This window comes from Anabas testudineus, chromosome 5 (genome assembly GCF_900324465.2).
Source record: "Anabas testudineus chromosome 5, fAnaTes1.2, whole genome shotgun sequence".
Lineage (NCBI taxonomy): Eukaryota > Metazoa > Chordata > Actinopteri > Anabantiformes > Anabantidae > Anabas > Anabas testudineus.
The window spans coordinates 22,920,914-22,946,247 of NC_046614.1; the positions used below are offsets into that span (position 1 = coordinate 22,920,914).

The following is a 25,334-nucleotide window of genomic DNA, read 5'->3' on the forward strand; positions in this document are numbered from 1 at the left end:
ATAAAGAAAGAACCGAGGGCGAAGAGAAGAAATGGGAAAGAAACAAACACAAAGAAGCAAGAAAATGAAAGGGTAAGGAGAGGACACCAGAAAAAATACTAAGCAAGTCGAGAGCTGAAGCGAAACAGGATAAATAATGGGGGGAAGAACAAGGGGAGAAGTGGTGAATATGTATTGAGCAACAACCACACACACATATATGTAAGTAATTGTGATTTCATTGTAACAAAACAACCACCAGATGTGCTGAAGATATCCAGTTGTTTTTCACTGCCACTAATGTACTCATCATTCCGACTGTCCTCCCTCGCTCTCTCTTGCCTTCTGCTTTTTTAAGTTGTTTATCCCAGAAATGTGTAAATGCTTCATGCTTTTGCCTCTTTTTTTATTGTAGAAAAAAACAACATGCATGTTATCTATACTAAAATAAAACAAACGTCGCTACAGCCTTCCTTATAGATCATTAGTTTGTATTTTAATGTTAAAAACTGCACCAATAATTCATTGTGTGTGCAGCAACATGTTATATCAACATGCAACTAATCTAACTTGCATCCAACTAACTGGAACAAAATAAAGTTTTCACTCAAAATAAATTTAACAGAAACTACATTTGTTTAAAAAAGGGATCAAGTTGTCTAACAATTGCAGTACAATACAGCTAATCCATCACTTCCAGGATGTTGTGAAATATGACATTAATATTAATGGATCCCCAAACGATGGATTCCAACAGTTCCCAACCATATCAACTGGTGTGGCTTTAAATTTGTACACAAGGGACAAACTGACGTTTAGTCTAACCTTTGTTATTTAACATCAGTCACTAGAAAACTCCTTCCTGTATGCAGTGAAAGCTTCAGGTAGGCTGCTGATGGTGGTGCCATGGTGTGGCTAATGATCCCGTGGCCTGCGTTTAAACCATGTTACTGTTCTCAGGGTCAAATATTTAACTTGATGAAGAGAAATGAGAAATGGCCACATAATGTAACATGAGAGAAAATTCAAGGACTAAAGGGCTAAACTGTGTTTTATTTTATTTTTGTTATATTTACATATATATATATATATGTAAAGGTGTGGATCTCTCTCTGCAGATTTATGACTGATGTCTGTCTGCTTCTCTGTCTCTCTCCTCTTATTTTTTGTGTTTGTGTCTCTCTAGCAGCGGTGAAAGGAACAGAGCTTCAGGCTATAAAATCAGAGTTGACTCAGATTAAAGCCAACATCGAAGCTTTACTGGGGAGACTGGAGGAGATCACAGAAGACACGCACATCACCACCACAGGTGACTCTACCACACACAAACACGTGCACAAATAGTCACAATGGGATTATTAATAATATAAGTTGATGCATGCATGTGTGAGGGACCAAGTAGAGGAAACAGAGGTTATTTTAAAAAAAAAAAGGTTATTTATGTAAAAATGTGAAAAATAATTCACAAAAAATATCTACGAGGTCAACAAAACAAAACCCAAAGTTAACTAAGCAGAATTACCTTCAAATGAACAGACGAACTGACCTGAAGAAATGAACACACAGGAATCAATTGTAAATAACTGAACAATTATTCCAAAACAACTCCATCTAAAACATGGATAGCTGTAACATAAACATGTTAGCTGTAGATATTTAAATTCTTATTTATTGTGTATATATAATAATTTAAATGCATTTGAAATAAGCGTTGTGCATGCACTGTAACCTAGTTGTCTAATAGTTAATATAGGGATTTAAAGCGAATGTAGTGTGAGGTTGTGTGTGCTGCTGAGGATGATATACAGAACTGGAACAGCTAATTGATGGACTGGAAGGAGAGGATGCTCTTTGGCAGCTACAGCACTTTGGCAGAATCCCAGCAGTCTCTGCTGCTGCTCCGTGCAGGCAAGAGGTTGAAGGATGCTCATGTTTTGGCAGATGCTATGAGTTACATACAGTCAAAATATGAAATCTGTGAGAAACCTGTCTGAAACTCATCTGTTAAGCCATGTCAGGGTTCGGAGACAGTAGGGCCTCATGCAAGAGCCAGTTATAAAAGCAGATTCATTTTTTAGTGGCACAGATGAGTAATTTAGGAAAGATGGAACAACTTACTGTATTTCTTCTTAGGAAAAACAAAATTCACCTGTGGTCCAGACGTGACAATGTAGTCGTGAACAGATTTTTTTTTTCTATGTGAGAAAAACAATCAGTTGACTTTATGTTGCTCGATTAATGTGACTCGTTTAAAATAGACAAACTTTATGAGAAATCTAATCCATTAAGGTTCTTTTGTCCTTATCAGACACTTTCTGGCAGCCACGTGTGCACTTCAGACTCCTGGAGGAAAAACTGAGTTGTCACATCAAGAGAAAGGAGCAGAAAACATGAAATACTGAATGTCTTGTCTCAGTGATGTTACTTCCTATGCTTTCATCTGAAGTTATGCACTTTTTTTGATTAATGAAAAAGTTCAGAATTCAAACAAAATGTTAAGAGGCCACATCTTTATTTTTACAATACAGCAAGCTCAGGGCATGATTATGAATTACCTGCTGGAAAAATCTGCTACTGAAAAAAGCTCTTCTGCAAAAAGAAATACGAGAAAAGTACTATATACTTACCATTTTTCCTTTCATTGCAGCTTTCTGCATCATTATGATGATGATTCATTTATTCATTTATTTATTTTTGAAATTTTATTTATCTGCACAAACAAAACGTTTCACATTTGCATCTATTTAAGCTAATGTTCAGCTTATAGCCTAAATCCTGTATTGGATTTTTATGAATTTGGATTTGGGTTTTTTTTTTTTTTTTGTAAGTTTGAGAATTTATTTGTTCTGTCCAGCAGGAAATAAGCAATTAGATGATATTTATGTATTTTAAATGCCAAAGGTTTTATATCAAAGGTGTTGTTTCTAGCAAATAGAAGAATTATGGACCTTACAACATATGTAAACAATTGAAGTCTGTCAGTGCTAGGCTCAGGTGACTTGATACCCCAGCGCCCACCATTAAAAAGACTTCACTACTACACTACACTAAAAACCCCAAATGAGAAATATATATTTATATATATATATATATATATATATATATATATATATATATATATATATATATTTATATATAATATATATTATAGTCTGCACTATAAAACATGAGCTGGAGAAGATTATTACTGACATAGATGATCAATATATAGTATGTTACATATGCTACAATAGGCATAATTTCATAGTAACAGAATGTGGTTTGCTCCGTGTGTGTGGGAAGAGAATGGATGTGTATGGTGATTTTTTTCCACCAGAGAAAACAACGTAGATAAAGTAGATATTGCTGAGTGAACGCAAATCTATTCTAGTATTTTTTAAGTCACTTTTGTGGCTTGGATATGGGTGTTACTACACTACAGTAATAAATACACATCTACTGAGTAAATATTTTACTTGTTACACCTTTAATTATTATTTTTTAGTAAATTTGTTTTTTATTTTTTTTGATTTTATGTGCACAAATCACATGCTTTAACTTACTATTCTATATTTTACATTTGAATTTGTTTTTCTTTTTTCATTCAGGACATACAAAACTCTTAAGCGCCAAAGCGCCACATGTGAATGCGATTTGTCCTAATTTTGCTAAAGGTTCTGGAAATGTTGAACTGCCTTCGCTTACACATTTTTGCAGTGTCACATGCAGGATGGGGACAGTGGCTGTGAACTGGCAGATTGAAAAAACTAATAAAAAACAAATAAGGAACCAATATTGGAGAAATTGTACTGCTCAGCTTCCCTCAAAAGTCAAATGTTGGATGTTGGCAAGGAGGCTCTAACTTATTCTCAGAACACAGATTCTGTGTGTACAGATTCCATGTTCATGTAGGAGTTGTGGGACCTGCCAAGTTATGTTTTGTGTTTGTATTCTTGACACAAAGCCAAACATGTTTCTAGTTGGTGTTAGCCCTTGTCGCTGACGCTGTTTGTGATTTTCATGGACAGAATCTCAAGTCCAGGTGGGAGGAGGAATGTGTTCAGTTTGGGGACCTCAGAATGGCTACTCAGATTTTTTGTAGATGATGTGGTTCTATTAGCTCTATCAGACTGTGATCTTTGGCATGGGGTGGGGTGGTTTTCAACTGACTGTGAAAAAAATTAGGATGAGATTAACAGGGGTGGCATCAGAAATAATACTGACATTATACCAAACTGCCGTGGTGAAAAGGAAGTTAAGCCTCAAGGCAAAGTTTTCCTTTTACTGTTCGCTTATGGCTTTGAGCTTCGGGTACTGACTGAAAAATGAGAGAAGAGAATGAGATCTCAAACTAAAGCAGCCAAATTGAGCTTTGTCCATATGTTGGCCAGCCTTAGCCTGAGCAGCAGGATACATTGGGCATCCAGAAAAAGCTTGGAGTGGAGCTGCTGCTGGTCTTTAGCATCAAAAGAAGTCCGTCAAGTTGGTTCTATGTTCCAAGGTAGACCCATAACATACTGGAGAGATTTTACTGTATTTTTCGTCTGACCTGGGAACATCTTGGGAGGGAACACCTCGTATAGAGATAGGCACATCTGGATTATGTTGCTGAACCTTCTGCCACTGTGACTCAACACCAAATAAGTGGAACATAATGGGTGGGTGAATGGGTTTGGCAAACAGCTCGGTACTCAAGATCTTTTGTGTCACATTCATACGGTTCTAAACACCACATGTTTTTTATTTTATACCCAATTTTACACATTTTGTATATAGCTATCTTTATATCCTTTGCATCAAGCCTCTTTTGTTCTTTTGTTTTCATGCTGTTGGTTTTTTTTTTACTGTAATTATTTGCCGTAGTTTCTATTCAAACTAATACACAGCCACACTGATGATTTTGTGAACCCACAAAGAAGGTCAAATTATACTGGACAAGTAGAGTCCTAGATTAAGCGTTCTTATGGTACGGTATAAATACAAACAGGAATGTTTTGTGATCTTTATTGTAAGTCTGTTGCATCCTCTGAACTTTGCGGTGACTCAAATGTTATGGAATTGACCACGGAAGCAGTAAAAGGTGACTGTACGTGCGCACTGAGTTCTCAATGTGGTTAAGGTCTGGACTCTGTGGTGACCAATCTATGTGTAAAAATGATGCGTCATGCTCCCTGAATCACTCTTTCACAATTTGAGAAATCTGATGAATTCTGACATTGTCATCACGCCTGTGTCATCATGCCTGTGTCATCCACTTGGTCATTCAGTATATTCAGGTAGTCAGCTGACCTCATTCTTTGGACAAATAACATTGCTGAACCTAAACCTGACCAACTGCAGCAACTCCAGATCATAGCACTGCCCCCACAGGCCTGTACAGTAGGCCCTAAGCATGATGGGTGCATCACTTCACCCTCCTCTCTTCTTACCCTGATGCTCCCATCACGCTGGAACAGGGTAAATCTGGACTCATCAGACCACATGACCTTCTTCCATTGGACAGTTCTTAACCCAGTTTTAATAGTTTCAGTAATCTCCATAGATGTTTTCTTTGATTGATGCCAATAATTTGACCCTTCTAAGACAGATATGGTTGTTTAATAAAAGAGAAGCTACTCACTGCATCAGTTTGGGTTAAATAACTTGTTGGCAGCTGAAACGTAATCATCCACGCAGTAAATATACAATGAGAAGGCTCCTACCTATTTGCTTAGTTAAATCCAGGTAGTGACTTTTTCTTTTTTTGGATGGGCCGTGTAAAAGAAAGCAGAGGCGGCCTACAGTGTCTGGTGTTGAGTTGTAAATGTGGAGCTGGACACTGCACCATCATCCTGAGATTCATCTTCAGAAACACTAACTTCAGATGAGACTGATAGAAATTAACCAAACTAATCTCAGCAATCATTTCTGCTCTTTGCCAAAGGAGTTGAGACAACAAAGCTTGCTTTGTCCATGTTAATTTACGTGTTCCACATTGTTCTAACATTAGTTCTGTTTCTGTGTTTTATCCAGAGTTGAGGAAGGCCGAGGACTGTAAAAGTGAGGAGTCATGGCAGGAAGGGGAGGAGTCAAGCTCGGAGCTGGAGGACGAGGAGGAGCAAAGACAGAACAGTGAAGCTGAGGAGGAGGAAGATGAGGAAGAGGAGGGAGAACACACACAGGATGATGCCCACAACCACATGGTGTGTGATTTCACCTACACGTGTTTATATAAATGTTAATGACACTCGATGTCCCCACCTGACTATAAAAACAACATTTAGGCCTTATGTGCCGGAGTGTTTCTTATGTCCCTTTACTTTCCCCTTAAGTTAATTGATAGTACATAGAAGAGATTTTGTCACGAAATTCAAGTAAAGCGGGATTCCCTTTCTGAACCCAGTGTTTGGATTGTCCATTCTACTGTGGTAGCAACATGGCAACTTTTAAACACTGCATGTTTATATCTGGACCATTAATATTCTGTTCAGTTCTATTTCCAAATTGTGACAAATGTACTTTTAAAACTTTGGGATTAGAATTTGAGTTCTTATTTTGAAAAACACAAAGCATCTGAGAAGTGATAATTTGTATTGAGGTTGTGGTAATGTGAAGTGCTGCGAAACCAGTCTGACGCCTGTGGTGTCAAGTTGTTCATTGACAACATAGGAATAGTGCAACAAGATAATTTCAACTTTAGAAATGCGCCATAAAGTGCCTTGGATATACTTTACCCTTACTCTTTTTAGTGACATTATTATGTGCTTATTACTATATTATTTATTCTGTTTTCTGAATATGCTGCCTAAATATTTGTGATTTTATTTATTATAACTATCTGGCTGAAAAAATAGTAATGAATAATGAATTAATTATTATGTTAATTATAAACATCCTCTGTTATACTAAATTTAAACATTTCTCACTTTGAATGTCATGGTAAATTGATGTTTGCACAGTTACTTGGGAAAAACAGGAAAGATTCTTCAACTCTGATAAATTGTGAGTAGAATATTCTGCTTAATTGATACTGACTGTTAGTTACAGCGGTATAGTTTTTATTAATATCAGAGATGCATCCGTTTAAGTTAGTTGCAAACCCACAAGCAAACTCTTTACTTTTAAATCAAAGTATTTAATTTAATAAATCTGCCTTTTTAATATATTTTTGTATTTCTGTACTACAGAACTTTTTTTTATTATTTTAAAGGAACATTTTTATATAATTTTAGTGAATGAGTTCTAGCTCTCTTAAATGTTTTGAGAAGCTGCAGCTGTTGCACCATGAAATTTATGCTTCTCTTCTCTCGAACTAATTTTTTGTGTCATTATGTACAAAACACTTATTAAGTTGTAGTCATAGCAAAACACTGTTTATCAGCTGCAGGAACTGCAGAATCAACGACGTAATGGAGATCAGTAAACTGCTTACTGTTCTCTCTGAGAATAAAATTATGGTATGTAGCTAATTTTAGTAGGAATCAGCCCAGTCGGCCCAACCGAAATCTATTAGCGTTAGCTCACACAAAGGTAGTTGGAGCGACTCACTGCGTATACAGTGCAAACTCTGTCTGCCACAGCCCTGAAGGAAGCATTATCAATATTTCAGACACTCAAATAAGCCCCACGCTAAAACTAATGTTCGATTAATTAATTTGATGTTTGACAGAAAAGGGTTAGGGTTATTTTAATTATGTTTTTTTTATTCTTTAAACAAAAGTTAAAATATCCCCCGCTTCCAGCTGGTATAGTTTTGCGGATGGTTTTCAAACTTTTTTTCACAGTGTGTCTGTGTCAGTTGAAATACTGTATTATGATACTTAAACCTAAATAGCTGCTCTAACAGCATCTAATGTGATGTGATGACTCTGACACTGAGATGGAGGAAGGTGATTCCAAGTGCACTGAACCACATGCAACACTGGATCCCGGTCCGTGGAAACCTGAAGCACTTCGTAACATATGTGGATGTTTAAAATGTCATAGTTCTTCAAGCTGATGAATGACAATCATGGTTATTGATAGATGCACAGAATCCCTTAGAAAACTTTTCCAGGATTAGTTACGTGTATACGTGTTTTCATATCATTTCCTAACTTTACCTGCGTTATAACCATTTGCTTTAAAACAGCTTCACAGGGAGGAAACCACATACAGTCCTTTAGCTTGTGACACTGAGGTTTATTGTTCAGAACAAAAGGCACAATTGACTGTTTATTTATATATTTGTGATGATTTACTCATTGTACAGTTTATTATGTTAAATGTACTTTTGTACATATTGTAAATTCTCATCGTAGCGTTATACTTAATGCACAGGCTATTCGAAGCATTTCGATGTGTTCTCTTCCAATTCAACAAATAGCTGTATTCAGATAACTTGGCTTGTTAGAATATTTGCAAGAAATAATACAGTCTTGTTGTTTAAATATGTTTGGAGCCATTCAGGCCTTCTCCTGTTGTGCTACACTTTTACATAATCACAAATCTGTGTCCAATTTAACTAAAGACTTGGATACACACTGTACATTTTTGTGCGTTCTGAATCCGGTCTATTCTCCTGTTGTTTCGTTCAGGAAAACAGTCACCTATCATCAGAGATGGACTCCATTCACCCTTGAGAGGTGAGTACTCTTTTGTTTTGGATGGGTTACATTGGATCTCAAACCAATTCACTGTTATAGGCAAAGTCAGTTCTTTACAGCTTTTCTTTTTCTCTTTACAGTTTCAGCTAGCAAAGAAATAAATAAAAACACACAAACTGTTACCGGTTACCGTTATAAGTGTCGTTGTGCAGTAAAAAAAGAAGTCACTTCTTTTAAAACGGACCAGCACAGAAAGGTTTTAATTTGAATTGATCATTTTAAGACGTTTTCTATGACTGCAGCACCAGGATTTATTTGAAGCCCGCTTTTAAACACGTTTACCTCGTGGAAGACCTGTGTTAGTGTTTCTCTCAACCAGATGTAACGAGAATTTGTGCAGCACAAAGCAGTGGTGCTCAGTTGAGATTTATATCAAACAGCTCTGAGATTATGTTGGGCAGCCTCATCACGGCTGGAACATAAAATTGCAGTCATTTTCCTTCCTGAACATTGAACCTGATAGAAGTCTTTGAACAGGACTCTGCCTAATGCTTTGAAGGGACAAATCAAATGGAAATCAGCCTCGACTTCTTCTCATTTGAACCTGACTTCAAGGATAAAGACATTACCAAACTAATGCTTTGTTTCGGCCATATAAAGTTTTTTAAAGATTAAAAAAACAACAAAGCAAACACACTTAATTATCAAAGAGCAATTATTATTATATTCTATTACTTTTCAGAAAATACCTTGATCCCATGTATTCACTTAACCCACATTCAAACCTGAATCTGTCCAGTGCAACCACTGATCTGCCGTCCACTAATACGCTGTTTTCCACGGTATTATGCCCTTTAGTCCGTCAGTTTGAAAAGTAAATAATCTGGAACAAATACATTTTCCACCCTGGAGGGGAGTGACACTAAACAAAATCCTAGTCCAACTATGTAAAAAGTTTAGAAATTATCTTAAATTGGTGGAAAAATTGAAATATGTGTTCCATGTGTTTCCTTTTATGTGAAGATTGGGAGGAAATATCTAATTACTGTAGACTGAGGGGGGAATTATTTATTTTTAACACACACACAATCATTTCTTGGAGACTTGCCCTAAATATACTTACCTAACCTTAGTATGACTTTAAACAAATTAATATCCCCAGCACACCCTCAGCCAGAGGTACACACAATACCTTGCATGCCTCAGTAAATATGATTGACTGGGAAAATATCCAAAGGCTGTAACAATACAAAGTCACAGGTCTGGTTTTGATTCAGCTCAGATCATCTTGATGTTACGGCACAAATACAGATTTACTCTTTAGTTTCTGCTCTTCACGCTATATGAGGTTTTCTTCATTACCATTATGTCTTGTTCAGTATCGTAATGTAGCTATATGCAGTCAATTAGCATCTGACATTCTCACATTTCAAAGAGATTTTTATACTAGTTTGTTTGTTTTCTTAGTAGAAACACAGAAAATGCATGTTTTGCTGCTGGAATGAAATTAAATAGTGTAAAGAGGATGTTGTTGTACAAACACATTGCTGCTTAGTTTTCCATATTTAATGGTTTAAGCACAGCAAATAAAATTTCACCTCTCTTATACAGAAATGCTGTTAAAACACATCTCAACCTTCTATTTTTTTTTCTATTCTCTCTCTCTCTCTCAGTTTTTTTTTAATCATTATTTTACTGACCAACCTAAACTACGACTTCCACCGCAAACCTTGAAAATATTCCACTGGCATGGGAAAGTAGTCAGATTGAACAAATGCAGCATGTGGTTTTACACTTTTCATCAATGCAGTTTTTATCCAGTAATTGCACGTGCATATGATATGCATAGACTATAATTGCTGCTTTCCTTTTGGTTGGAAACCCTTTAAAGAGTCAGTGGTCTTCTGTGGCCCTGTGATTTTGGCGTGCCCAGAATGTATCCACCCCTGTGACCTTTAACAGGATAAGTGGTTTACATAATAGATGGATGGATGGTTTAAGGTGAATGTTTTCTTTCAAAAGAAACAGGGAAAAATTGTTTAAGTGAGTTTAGTTATAGCATATTATACTGATCCCTGTGGCATCAAGTGTAGTCTACTGTTGTTTGTGAGAAAAGGAATGGGGTTGTTCTGTTTTTCAACATTTAAAACAATTCTGGATCTTCTGGAAGTTTTGTCAAAGCTTCTGAGTCCATGAAATTGGCAGGAAATTCATGGACTAAATAAACTTTAAATTTGTCTTTATATAATATCTGAAACAGCGCATCGTGTATATCTTTTGTAATTGAATCCACCAGTTTGTGTTTGATAATGTACACAGATACTGGTAAAAAAAAAGAAACCTTTGCTGTTTATGAAGGAGGACTCCATCGTCGAACTTCCTTATCTGATAATCTGAGATAAACAAAGAGGCAAATTGTTTTGGCAAGAATTTAACAAGAATGTCAAAGCACACACTACAGACAACTCTAGAAATGTATATGTTCAGATCAAAATTAGAGCAAATAAGCTTTGTTCGTATTGCTCCCTGTAGTAGAGTCCTCCATTTCTCCTCTGTGGTCAAAGCAGTTTGCTATAATCATAGATCACGTCTTGCTGCTGTTATTGAACAGGACGTTGTAGCTTTTGTTGGCTTAAAGTTGTTCAAAACTGAAGAATAACAAAAACTGCTCCAAGAAATCATTTTTCCCTCATTAAATGTAATGATTTCAGTTTTAATTCATGTGTCAAAAACATTTCTTTAGCGAACTCTTCAAGTTCAAGTTATGAATCAGATAAACGATGGACATCCTTATAAATAAAAATAGTACATTATCAATATTTAAGAATTAGCTCATAATAAAGTATGCACCTTATTTGATATAGCTCCTTAGAGCTTGAAGAAATCAAGAATGAAAAGAGTTAAGATTAGATAAACTTATATATATAAACTAAAATCCCCAAAGGGAAATTCAGGTAGTCTCGTAGATAGAAAGATGGTGAAAGTAGTTAGTAATCATCTGCTGTTGGCTCGGGTGTTGTAGAGCCTGATGGTTGTGGGGATGAAGGATCTCATGTATCAGTGAGGTGAGTCGGGTCCTTAACTGCAGCTACTTCTCTGGTCCATCAGGATGTTGTGTAGGTGATGGTCAGTGTATGGTAGAATGGTCTCTGTCTTTTTCTATGTGTGTTTCTTCACATCTAGTGAGTCCAACCTCATTCCAGTCACACTGCAGGCGTCTACTGTGCTTCATGCAGCCTCCCCAGCAAACTGCAACATAAAACAGCAGTAGTTTGGTGAAACATTTGCAACATCGTCCTGCAGATGTCTAATGACTTAAGTCGTGTTAAAGTCGGAAAAAACGTCTCTGCCCTTTTTTATATTGCACATCTGAGTTAGGTTCAGTGCTCGAAGGAGGGTAAAAGCACGAGGCACACGTGTTCTGATATTTTAGCTCTATCAGCTGATAGAGACACTGATGGGACTTTCCAATATGACTTTTTTTTAAAGTTATTTTCATATTCCAATAGTCGTAGTAGAGTAGTTAATGTCTGTCGTGCACTGAGGCATTTAGGTTTATTGTTGTCTGATTTTTCATTTCAAACCACAAATATTAATGTCATGGTAGGATGGGAAAATCATTAGTCATTTGAATTTATTCTCTAGGCATCTATGCAGTATAAACATTTATTTGCAATTTGTCATAGTATTCCACGGTCAGATGCTGTGAAATGCCTATACAGTACAGTACTGTGAATTGTGGAGAAATATATACACTTTAATATTCCACTAGTAAATCTATTTTTGTCCGCAAAGGAAAAACTGAACAGAGTAAAATAATAATTTACTTATTTATTTACTCTTAAAGATCTTTAGTTTTAGTGAAGGTGATAAAATGAAAAAGATTTCATTGTAATTGGAGGTAAATATTTAATACCACATGCTCTATCTATTTGTTAAATTGAGATTGTTGTTTCTAGGTTAGGTAAGTTGGAAAACATAGGTTAATCTATCTAAAAAGCCTTCGTTTTCAGTTTCCAATGTTGAATTTAACTTTATCTATATAGTTGGTGTTTTCATCCTAACAATTAGAATTGTTATAATCAACTTCTACTGTTTTTGTTTATTGGTATACTGGTTAAGGACACTGGTGATTTACAGGGTATCGAATAACACCTGATAAGACTATCGAAAATGTAAAGTGATGATGTGGCAACTGAGATCATGATAGTGCGTTTGCTTCGATCATTCAGTCTACCAATGTAGTGCAGAGGCAATTTAGTCTTTAATCTTTTCACTTTGTATTTATGGGTTATTTTGTGTAGATTGCTGAGCAAAAAATTTACTTTTGTATGTAAATTAATTTCCTACTCAGTTGTGCAGTGAAGTCTGAATACTTTCTGTTGTCACTGTAATTGATGCCAAATGGGCACAGTATAACTGGATAATTCACTCTGATTCAGCTCTTTTTTATTTTTTCTAAATACAGTATAACACACAACACATGGAGACTAATAATAGTGGCTTAAATCTTTACCAATTATTCCGCTAGAGAAAAGTTAAGGGCCCAAATCGCAACCGAGGGGTGGAAAGCTATGTAAGCATCTCCCCAGATTTTAATATTCTGTATAAATACAAGTGTTTTAATCTTAGCTTTAATTTGAGGGTGTGCACCCACCCACCTCCACCCCACCAACAGTGTAGTGATTGATCATCTTTAAAAAAAGATGTCTTACCCCACTTTTTGGAGATATTATATACTTATCATGATTAATCTTGTTTTCCCTGCTAATTAGGGTTTTATACATTTTTTATTTTGTGTCCATGTGTGCTGGGACACTGCTGCTGACTGCTGACGGGCACAGCAGTTTTTGCCAAACTATTTGGCATTTATATTCACAGTAGGCTGGAACAGCATTGGCCAGCGTTGATTTAGTAGAACAGGTATAAAACATTGAATGAATATGTTTTATAACCTTAAGGTTTGTCGATTTTTGTTTGAATGTTATTGTCGATTGATAAAGTAGCAGGTTGCACTTGGTGTATAGTATGCACAATACATATCATGTTTTTAAGTAGTTACCCATGTAATAGGAGCTTGTTTAAAATAAACTTAGTGTTGGGACAGATGAACTGGAAATCCAAATTTGACCAAGAAAATCCTTCTTGACTACTCGGTTATATACTATCAAATTGAAATTGCAATAAAGTGTGCACTAAAAGTACTATAACTGTAAAATAAAGTGAAGTATAAATGAAAAAACAGTAATAATACTTGTTGTAGTACTAGTAATACAACTAGTTTTACTAGTGTTCAGCATATATATATATATATAATCTGTATAAAATATATTTTATTTTCTAATTAACAAAAAATGATCAACAATTAAATTCTGTTCAGTTTTATTTGTGTAGCACCAACTTACAACAAAAGTCATCTTGAGGCACAGTGTTTAAGGTTTAAGATCTTACAAAGTATAACTGTATACTGAATTATATGGAGAAAAGAACAGCAGGCAACAAAAAACAACAACAAGCTGCAAAAACTTTGGACAGGTTGGAAGAACCAGTAACTTGACTCTGGGACTATACAGCTCCAAGGTCGGGGATACCTGCAGAGGAGAACAGAGAGATTTATATTTATACATGTTACACAATAAAGAAAACATTAATAAAGCTATGGTCCAACAACCTGTGGTCAGATCAAATATTTTGGCAGAAAGAAATCAGTCGTATGGCAACGTTTGATTGACATTTTCAGTATTTTATTTGCAGCTTGAAATAACACTAATTATGGGCATATATAAAAAGTGTAATCTGGTTGTAGTTGCATTCCTTTAAAAAAGTGAAGTCACTTCTGTATAAATGTTAAAATAAAAGGTGCACATACTGTAAAAATTACATCAGTTGGACTCCAATGAGGAATGTCTGTGAATTCTTTGAATCTTGCTGATGAAGTGAGAGAAATCGAAGCTTTGTGTAGGGTAGACAACAGAAAAGAAACAGTGCATGGTGGTAATGTTAAGCATATGTCAATGGTACAGTTATGTAACAGTGTTTATACAGATGCATTTGTCTAAAGTGCAATAGAACAAGATTCTGTATATTTGTTGAATGAGGGGAATTCAACCCATCACATTGGGAGTGAGCTCCTCGGGCAAAGTAGAATTTGAAAAAGGTGTTAAAACTTTAGCCAAATAATAAATTCCAGCTGGGTTTTATTTGAAAGGCGAACTGGATTTATAGGTTGTGAGCATGAAAAGGCCCTGAAATGCATCACGTCCAGCATGGTGCCCATGGTTAGTCTGGATTCGACAGGGCCCTACTGCAGTAGGTTTTACATGTGACGTCCCAGCAAACTTCTGTTTCTACACTTACACCACAGAAGAGAAGTACTTTGCTGTTTATTGGTATCAAAGCTACTGCAATCTTTTCCAGGATGCTTATTAGCTTTTCTTTTTTTTTTTATTATTTATTTATTTTATTACCCGGCTTCTTTACTTCCACACTTGCACATCAAAGCCTTTATTTGTGCAGGATTCCTCTCACATCTTGTTCAGATGTAACACATCTTGCCATATTTTAAGCATCGAGTCCATCATACTGTTCACACATGGGCCACAATTGAAGTGCATGAGCGTGGAAACAACGAGTTGTCACAGTAACAACAAAAACTGTCTGAAATGATGGAGAACTAGTTTAAATAAATAGTTTGAAAAAATATTTTCAGGTGTCTGTGGAAAGACAATGATCCAACAACACCCAGATTCTTGGCTACACACCTTCTTCAACGTCTTTAAAGCAGCACTGGTTTGTTTTTTGACCATTTGGAGGCAGTGGGACCTTGATAAAACTATTGCAAACTAATTTATTTGGAGTTATATATTTTGACTAAATTCTAATTGTAAATGCAATATTCTCTCTCCCTGTATATCTGTTTTGTTTCCACCAGGAAAAAAGATTATAGAAATCTGTCTGTCTATTTATCTGTCTCTGTCTCATTGCTCGATGTGAATACTTCAGACAGTTACCTGCCGTGTTTGCACATGATATAACACAGACATTAAACAGACTTTGTACTAGGCGGCTAAATCCGGGTAAGCTTCGAGATAACTCACTCTGACGTTTGCGTTCTCACATGTTATTCACCCAGGTAAAGTCTGGAGAAGTTCAGGATTCCAGTGCATGTGTGAAAGCAACTTATGAAAACACTGAGAGGTGAAAAGCTACAGGGGACAGCCCAGGAGAAACAAATGGACTAACGTCTGTCTTATGCTATGTTCACACTACCAGTGACATTACTGGCACAGCGATAGCTGCCAGTCACTGTAAATGGAAACCAGACGTATTTGCTCAGCACACCCTGAGAACTTTATGAAAATATGTTGTGATGGAAGTTCAGCTCCCCCAGAGCGATTTGTCATATATAGTCTGAATGTAGTGCACAGTTCACCTTTTCACTGCTTTAACATCGTTATTGTTCTCTTTTAATCTTCATTTCACAACATTACTGTTGCTGGACTGACAGTATGATATTCCCATGTCTGCCTTTGGGTGCCTAAGCTCACTAGTACCCACCTCACTCACAGCAATGAGCTCAGTCCGGTATTGTTAGTGTCCTCTGCAGACATCAGTGTAACATCCAAGTCAAACACTATTTCACATACAGGAAGTTCAGGTTTAAGAGACTCGGGAAGTTCACACTCAGCACTACACAGTAAAATAAACTTAGTGCCTCTTAAAATTCAAAAGCCAGAGGACGTCTGCTACAGCGTGAGAGTGTAGATACAGTTTTACACAACCTTTGTGGTGAGGCGATTAAAATGATAGATAAGGACAGGCTTTGATGTTGGATGATGAGTGCGTCTGACTGTCTTAGATGTCACTGTGTGTGCTGAGCTTCTGTGTTGACGCTGCTGTGACAGTTTTGTGAACTGAGGCACATGAACCCGCTGGATGGTTGTCGTGATAAAGGAATGTGTCAAACGAATGCAGAATAATGGCTCCTCTGTGCACTTTGTACAGCTCTGCATCACCTTTAGCTAGGTCTGGCACATCAAGACTATTTTCCTGAAGAATATAAACTGTAACTTTAAAAAGCCATGATTTTAATTGAAGCTGTCAATCCAATAGCAATTTGTTTTTATGTCAACCAACCTTTGTTATTAAATGACCTCCTCTGTAAAGGGAGGAGGAGAAATGAGTGGTAGTGAGTAAATCTGTCAGATACTGATTCAAATATGTGAAACCCAGCAGGGCTGATTTACACACTCAATGTTTCCACAATTCATCATGTCCAAGGGAACGTAAGCACATCTGAGGTGGATTCTCGAACTCAGCTCAGGCTCCAGGATCCTCCCGAAAAATAAATTGTCCTCTATTTCCCCCTATTCATTTTAATGTGAAATATTAAAAGAATAGTTTGACATTTTGGGAAATGGACTTCTCTTTCTTTCAGACAGTGAGCAGACATATTTATAACAGAAATGTAAAAATGATTTGTGATTTGTAAGAGGTGCAAATTTTTTTCTTATTTCACTCTCAGGAAGAAAGCAAGTGTTGAACTATTCTTTTAAATGTCTGCCTCCAGAAGATGTCTTCTAAAACAGAGCTAAAACAATTAAAGATGTGTGTATTTATCAGCTTGTAAAGGTCACAACCATAGATACAGACACCAACGTTCTGATGCTTTATGAGAAAACTGTAAATACAAAAATAATTTAAACTGGAATCAATTTAAAAGGTCAAAGTTTGAGAACAGATGTGAGTCCAAAGTTTAAAACATCCCCCAACATTTTCTCTGGCTCTTGGTGATGAACTCTTAAGTTGCTGTTGTAGTAATTTGGCTGTCAGGCTCGCAGCCATGTAACAGTTCATGTCCAAACTCACTTACTCTCTTGGCTTGGAACACAAGTGATTAGCTTTGCATTCTTCATCTGTCTTGGAAAAGGTTGAGGTGTTTCTGTGTTAAATACTGCCCCAGATGACTTTTTACTCACATTAGGAATATGCAGCAATCAAGCGCAAAACTGAAACAGACAAATCCTGAAACTTCAGTTGTATCGGAGGAAGAAGAGCAGGTTGCCCAGGAAGCCCAGGATTGGCAGCTTGATGCGTGACTCCTCCAGCCTGGTATTCTTCAACAAGACAGACCCAACAACATCTGTGTGTTTATTACTGTGTCTGCAAATTATTAGTCTCGTCATTGTTGGTCTCTTGATCAGAACATCTTTTAGATAAACTGAAATGACCTGCAGGCCAGTCGAGTCTGTTGACTCCTGCCCTCGCTCACTCTGGGTACTCACACACCAAACATCCAGTCAGGACGTTGGACAGTGTGCAGGATGATCTTATTATTTCTGCTCTGCAGCTCTGCGAATATTTGTCATTTTAAGAATGATGACAGTTTTTATTTGTGGTCACAGTGAATGCCAAAATTAGTTTGCAGTTCTGTAATCTTAATATAATGTTAACGATCGAGCTTCTGTGTTTCAGGTAGCGTGGACTGTGGAGGAGGAGACAGACAGAGATAGAGACTTGGACAGACAAAACTGGATAAAGGCACAGGAAGGCCATCAAACCGCAGGGAGCCAGAAACACACACACACACACACACACACACACACACACACACGACTGTAAAAACACACAGCAGAGAAACAAACTTGACACTTTGTCAAAGCCACAGGAAGATACTAAAACAGCGGGGTACTGCCAGAACACATCATCAACTGATGACTAATATACACACACACACACACACAGAAGAAAAAACACAAATGGATGGAGACAGACTCGACGCTGTGCCAGCACCACAGGGAGATAGTAAAACAGCAGGCTGCTGTCAAAATGCATCTTAAACCAATGGATTTCCTCACACTCATACACACACAGTCGAGTTTTCATCTATCCCCGGGACCTTACGTTGACTTTCATTCATTTCGTGGAGATTTAAACGTATCCCTAACCACAACCGTTACTTGACAACCCAACCCGGTTTAACGTTACCTCCACTTAACCTCAGACCAGATTTTTGCTTACTGATTTACATTATGCAGACTTGCGTGTCACCAAAAGGAAGTTTAGTCCCTACGATGTGACTGTGTAAAGAGATTTATGTCCCCACAACATGAGTAATACACAGTCACACAGGAGAGCTCTGCAGCTGGCGGCAGACGCATTCAGGAAAGCCGGAGACCATCAGAACATCATCTGCTGCTTTGCAGGACTTCAAACAATGTTGACTGGAAACCTTGTTAATACTTTTTTTAGATTAAAAAACAAGCTGTCGATGCACCATATTAGGGCTGGGTCATAGTGTCTCTTTCTTATATTTATACAATGTGGTGAATTGAATCAGAATCACATAAAACGATCAAAGTAATGTTGAATTGGAAACATTACTTCTTACTGATGTGTTGAATTTCCAAGATGTCTGATAGTTCAGCTGATACACTTACGGTACGGAGCTGTGACGTATATTATCATAAATAACAAAACAAATTGTAAAATCTGAAATCCAATCATTACAAAGGTTTTCCACTTAACGTTGACACATGTATGATCATATTAAATTACAGCCCAGCTCTAATGCAGTGAAAATAAATCCTGTGTTTGTCACATGTTCAGGTGATGTGAACTCTGGTTGTTAATACTATAACATCAGCAGATAGAAATGATTGTACAAGCCTCATCAGTTAGACATCACCTTGTAAAAGTGCTTCTCAAAGTCGGGATCTGGGGCCTGAAATGGTGTCGCTTGTATGCAGAAGGATTCACATTCGATTTTAAAATGCTGATATTTGTTTGACGTGTGGGGAAATAAACATTATCAGAGCTGATAAATCACATGATGCTTCTGTGGCTAAATGAATGCTGCATGAATTAAAATGAATTAATTCTCCACAGAAACTCTCAAATTATTTTCCACGTCATAAGTCAAACTATTAGTACTGGTATATTCTGGGAACTCGATGTAGGTCCAGAAAAAAGATGAGATTTATTCTTTTAAAATCAGTTTTCACAATGTTTTTCAAATGATTGATATGATGAAATGATATTTGAAATTGTAGTGTGATGATAAACCACTGGATTTTCTGACATGTGAATCTACCTAACATGTGAAAAGACTTGGATCAATAAAAATTTATCAAACTTTCATAACAACGTCACACCTTAGACCTTTCCACATTTTTAATATGCGTTTGTAGTTTTCATCAGGTTTGTCTCCTAATTTCTCTTCTTCCCTCTTGTCATTCATCTTCCACTTTCTCTCCCTCCATTTAACTCTTTTCTCCTTTCAATCCAGCTTCGTCTCTGTGGCGTCTGTGACTTTGAAGTTCTTTTTCGTCGCCTATTTTTTTGTTCCTGTTGTCGCTCTCCTTTGGTATTTTAACTGTCATTTCCTGTCTCCTCTTAACTTTGTTTCATTTCTTGTCTGCTCTTCTTTTGTTCCTTAATTCCCCTTAAATGTTGGGTAAAGGTGGGAAGAAAGAAATAACAAACGATGTCTTCTAGTCTTACTGAGACTCACTTCACAGCTACCTAAGCAAAGACACAGAGCTAAACACGGCAGATCATGAAAACAGGAACTTTATCAGAACAGGTGCAGCATTAAGCAGACATGCTGCAAATATGCTGCAAATAGAACAACAACGGTTTCAAGGGACACTGAAAAGTGATTAATGCATGTGGCATGAAGACCACCTGTAAGTGGTGTTGGAATCTCATTACAGAATCTTCTAACGTCGGCGTTAATTGTGTTTTCCGCCTCTCAGGATGTTGGCGAGATGAAGTTGTCTGACTGGTATATTTGCATTTGTTTTCTGAGCTCTCAGCATCACCATGCCGACCACTCTTTGTCCTTTCACTAAGCCTGTTGACTTTATTTTTATCTTCTGTTGAGAATTAATTTCATATTGAAGCCAAACTGATTCACAGATCAGATTTTTTTTTTCTCAAAGCAAAGATATTAAACAAGAATCTCTCTTAAAATCTGAATGTTCTTACAGAAGATGTTAGCAGGAGACGGTCAGTAGCTGTATTTAAGTTACAATAAAAACTGTACTCGGCTCTAAAATCTGTAATCAGTTTATTTTTCAGTGTAGGATCAACTCCCTGTGTCTGACTGTTTTTAATTTCCCATGTTTAACTGTACATTTTTGGAGTTGTGAAGTTCGCCTCTATATAGGCTATAGTGTAAATCCTTGTATGCACCTAAGCTACGCTGAATAATCGGTCATCACAGCAGGTTTACTGGGCGCTTTTACACATCAGTTTATGTAAAGGTGAGCTTCATCCACGTACTACACTAGGAGTTGTAACATGATGGTGTGTTTTATAACTTGATCATTTGATTTCATTATCTCTGACTTTTCTTTTTACTCCTAGATGTTTATCTCATGAATGCTGGACTTCATTTTCCAGAAAAATGTCGTCCCTGTCTCTCCACACCTCTCTTGCTCAAACCCTTCTCTTTTCTCCGCCTGCACCTCGTGTTCCTGTCTGATTTTTACTGTACATGCTGATGTTAAATACTCTTTGTTGTTAGTTTTGACGTCTTGTGCATACTGTACGATGAAGGTGATGATGCTGACTCCTCTGTCTGCACTGAGAGGGTGCCAGATGCCTTTACAACACATGTAAATAACCCAAATAAAAATGTTGAATCTTGTGCCTGTTGCCTGAGGACTTTTGTGCTCACACGCTATAATCTGAAAAACTAAATTCTCTCTTTTCACTTTTTGTGCACTTAAAAACATCAGCATGCTCCTGCAATCTTTTCTCTGCTCCGTCTCAGATAGAGGCCACAAAAAAGTGCATAAATATTTACCAAACTAGCCAAACGGCGTCCTGCAGTGAGAGCTACATATTTAATGACTCATACCAGGAAATCATTAAATAAAAAATACATCCAAACCCTTGTTTTAATTAATTTAATAATTGAAGATTGAGATTATGTTTTTTATGTTTATTAACTGTAAACTTCCACAAACACTTAACATAAAGGGGTATTCCGCAGAGTTTACATGTGATATTTAGGTTACTGATCTCGATTGCTCCTAAAAAGTAATGTGAAAATGTTGTTCAATGACTCCATAGGAGTTTCGTCAAGGCCGGGACTGTGTAACCTCAGGTTTAGAGAGTACAAAGTTTTAACAGGAGGATGAGGAACTGGAAAAATGGACATTTGCCAGAGAAAGTACAGAGTTTCTTCCAAACCCCTCGACCATATCAGTGTGAAATACTAAATATCCATGTGGTTTAGTCAGGGTAGTCACACTGTCAAAATTTGTAGAGGGGTGGATTCTTCATCAAACACAGGTTTTCTGTGCTGACAGGAAGCACTTTGCTATTGCTCACAGAGATAACATCACATAAACCTTACCACCCACTGTATCTTAGTAGGTCCGCCTCTGTGTAAAGAAATGATGCCATATTATATTCACTGGGCACTGAAGTTTATACACTATTTACTGTTCTACTGCGTATTTAAGATTAAACTGCAGTGAAGGAACAGTTTTCACAGTGCAACAGTGATGTTCACCAATCCATTCGCAATCCCAGGTCATCAAATACAGATGCTTTGTCAATCCCTTTTGGGCCTTATGCCAACAGTAAAGGCAATGTTTACCAGGAAGACGTCTCTTAAAATACACCGTGTCCTCATGATGCTCATTATAAATGCTCAGTTACACTTTAGTTTGGTTCCCTTTTGTCTCCTCTTCAGCAAAAAACTGTTGAATTTGTGTTATTGTTCCAATAGTTGTCTGAGGGGCCTGTACTTTTATTGAGATTAAGTTTTCTCAATTGAACCATGCTGGAACAAACATGATCTAACATGAACTCTGTCATCACAGGAACATTGCTTCTTTGATCACCCTGTCTTGTGTCTGCACCTTCACAGAAAGGACACAGCTTTTCCCAGCAGCAGTGGAAAAAGACAAATATCTGGTTTGCTCCAGTGGGAATATTGTTGGATCCCATCTTCTTTAAAACACTTCATCATTTACTAGACAGGAGAATAAAGGATCTCTCTTGTATCTAGCTTCAAATACATACTGGTTTTGAAATGAACTTGAATTGGAAATCGTTGCACCTGCAAACACTTAAACTTTTGGACCAGTTAATGTTTAAAAATCTACATTAGTTCCCTCTGATGAGATTAAGTTTTCCTCTCATTGCTTACTTTGAAATTGTGTAGCCCTTGAGATGAAGCCTTGATGCCATGACCTACACACTCTCACACAGTACAGTAAACCTGTTAGATCCATCAAGTGAGTCAGGTAAGTGCTTTCAGAGTATCTGCATCCCTCTTTACATTCACTGACGTTTAGAAAGTCGAAACCTGGTGCAGGCTCTGAACCTGCAACCTCAGCACCTGGACACATTTAACAGCTGATTCACAGGTGAGTGTCCTGACCTTTTTCCTTAGAGACCTTTAAAATCTTTTCTATTTTTCATCTGCATGTTATCTATCAAAGCAAACTTGAAAGGGGAGAATTCCTAACTTGAACACGTGTTGCAGCGTATCGAAGCCCTGGAGAGTCGTGTCTTTCACCTTCATTTTTACCTCTTTTTATGTTTTAACTTGTAATGTTTTGTACATTATATGTACGCATGAGTGTAATGCTTCATCCAACATAAAATCCACCACCTCAACCCACTGATGTTTGGAGGAAATGAAACATAGAGAAGTGAGGATCTTCACAAACAGTATTACAGATAGAGATAAAATAATGGGAGCTGCCAGATTTTATATACAGAGTCGATATAAGAACATCAAACAGTGACAGGCTTACTTGGTAGCTGAGTTTCACCTTTATCATCTCTGAATCCCACATGATACTTTACTAAAAGCCATTTGTATGAGTGAAAGTACCGTAGCTTATCTTAGTCACATTCATACTTTTGAACTGGTGCCTGCTGATCCTCCTTAACTGTTTGCTCCTGATCCTCTTCTTCGTGTGCGCTTGTGAGATTCACTCCACTTTTCATGACAGCTTGCATCAAATCCTAAAATATGACAAACATGTCGGGCCATGGTCTTACTGCTGCAGGCTGTGTTGAACGTTTTGTTCAGAATGGGACTGAACAAATTCAAACTTGAACGGACTAGAGAGAACGTGTAGCGTCAAAATGAGACATTATGAGCATCAGATATGTGATGATACATCTGGAAAGAATGAACATTTATTGATTATATATGATTATTAAGTTAACAGGAAACATAATCTAGTTGCGATTAGGCCATAAAAATGTGTGTGTGTGTGTGTGTGTGTGTGTGTGTGTGTGTGTGTGTGTGTGTGTTATTGCTGTTCAGTTGTATAGGAATGCAATTTTCAGGAGACTGTGTTGATTTATTGTGACTTTTTCGTAACCTCACCTCTCCTGTCTGGTTTGCATGTTCTCCCCCGTGGTTACGTTTGTTCTCTCCGGTACTCTGGTTACGTTAGTTTGTCTTCATGTGTCAGTCATGAGATGAGATTGGTGACCTGTTCAGGGTGTACCCCATGTCTGAAAAGTAACAGCAGTTGATGCTAGACACGTTTGACAAATAGTATTAAAGACAGAGCTTTATGTTGGGTGACTTCAGTGTTGTTTCATGCTTCATTAAGGAGGTATAGCTTACCTTGACCTTGTCAGAATTTCATGTATAACGTAAATGCTAAACTAACAATAGAATGCCGTGGGGGATGTTTAGTCATGCTGGAAACTTGCTATATGTTCAACATAACTAACCTTAGACCTGATATTTCATCTGCACCATTTGACAGTTTAACTTGGTATTTTGGGTTGTGCTGCTCTCCTCCTGTCTACTCTCATTACTAGCAACTGCCGTAGCCACAAATCAATCAACAACAGCTTGAATTAAATTAAAAAACTCTCACTAATCAACTCATCATGTTATTCCTTAATTAAATAAATTATTCAAGTCTCTATCAGTGCACAGCTACGCCTCTTACTATGGTCCAAAATACTGAGGTCGCAGTCCCCAGTGAGAACATGACTGTGTAGCACGTCATGACAAACACGTCATCACCTCTGACTCTCGACATGGGTTCAGCTTGTTTTTGGAAAAGTACCTCCACAATAGACCACTGCTTTGACAGTTCTTCTCACAGGGGCGTCTTCCTAGAAAAACATGCTGCTTTTATTACTGCTCTGGGAGAGCAGATGTTCAATGCACATCCACGTCCACTGGTGTTGCATCACTGATGGATGTGTTGGGAATTCAGTAAAGGTAGTTTAACGTGACTTTATAGGAAATTATAAACAGGTTGGAAATTTAAAGAAATATTAACACACACACACCCACAATGTTGGACAGAACAGTTTAGACTCATCATCATATCATAACATGAATCTCAACATGAATTCAGGGCCACTGTGAAGAAACAAGATAGAAAAACTAAGGTATATCCATATTAAGATGGTCTGTTGTTGATATTTATATGTTAGAAATTTTAAATAAAACCATCCACAAGGTGTCAGACCCTGCTGGTGATTTGGCGTCATCTTCTCTCTGTTAGTATTTCAGCATCTTTCTCCCATCCTTTCAGAACTCTGTCTGCCTGCCAGCTGTCTGCAATAATCTGTCTTCCTCTGTCCCACTTCTTCCCAAACCAGATGCCTCAAAGCCAACATCAGGGGGGACTTGAGGAATGTTGGAATACTGGTAGTGTGATTCAGGTAGCATGAGGAAAAATCCTATTTCAGAGTAAATCTTAAAAAATAATGGGCAGAATGGAAAAAGAAAAATGGGGACGAACTTTCATGAAGTCATTTCTGGAAATTTGCACAACAACTAAATATTTTGCAAATGAATAATCC

General features: G+C 37.2%; 1 protein-coding gene across 1 annotated transcript in view; it reads left to right on the forward strand.

The window, feature by feature from the left end:
* Window positions 1-21,164, forward strand: part of raly (RALY heterogeneous nuclear ribonucleoprotein) — a 97,102-nt gene extending 75,938 nt beyond the window's left edge. Inside the window, 4 exon segments of the mRNA XM_026347171.1 lie at window positions 1,169-1,288; window positions 5,971-6,140; window positions 8,514-8,561; window positions 17,997-21,164. Coding sequence (XP_026202956.1) covers window positions 1,169-1,288; window positions 5,971-6,140; window positions 8,514-8,558 — 335 coding nt within the window. The 3' untranslated portion in view covers window positions 8,559-8,561; window positions 17,997-21,164.
* The last annotated feature ends 4,170 nt before the right edge of the window (window positions 21,165-25,334 follow it).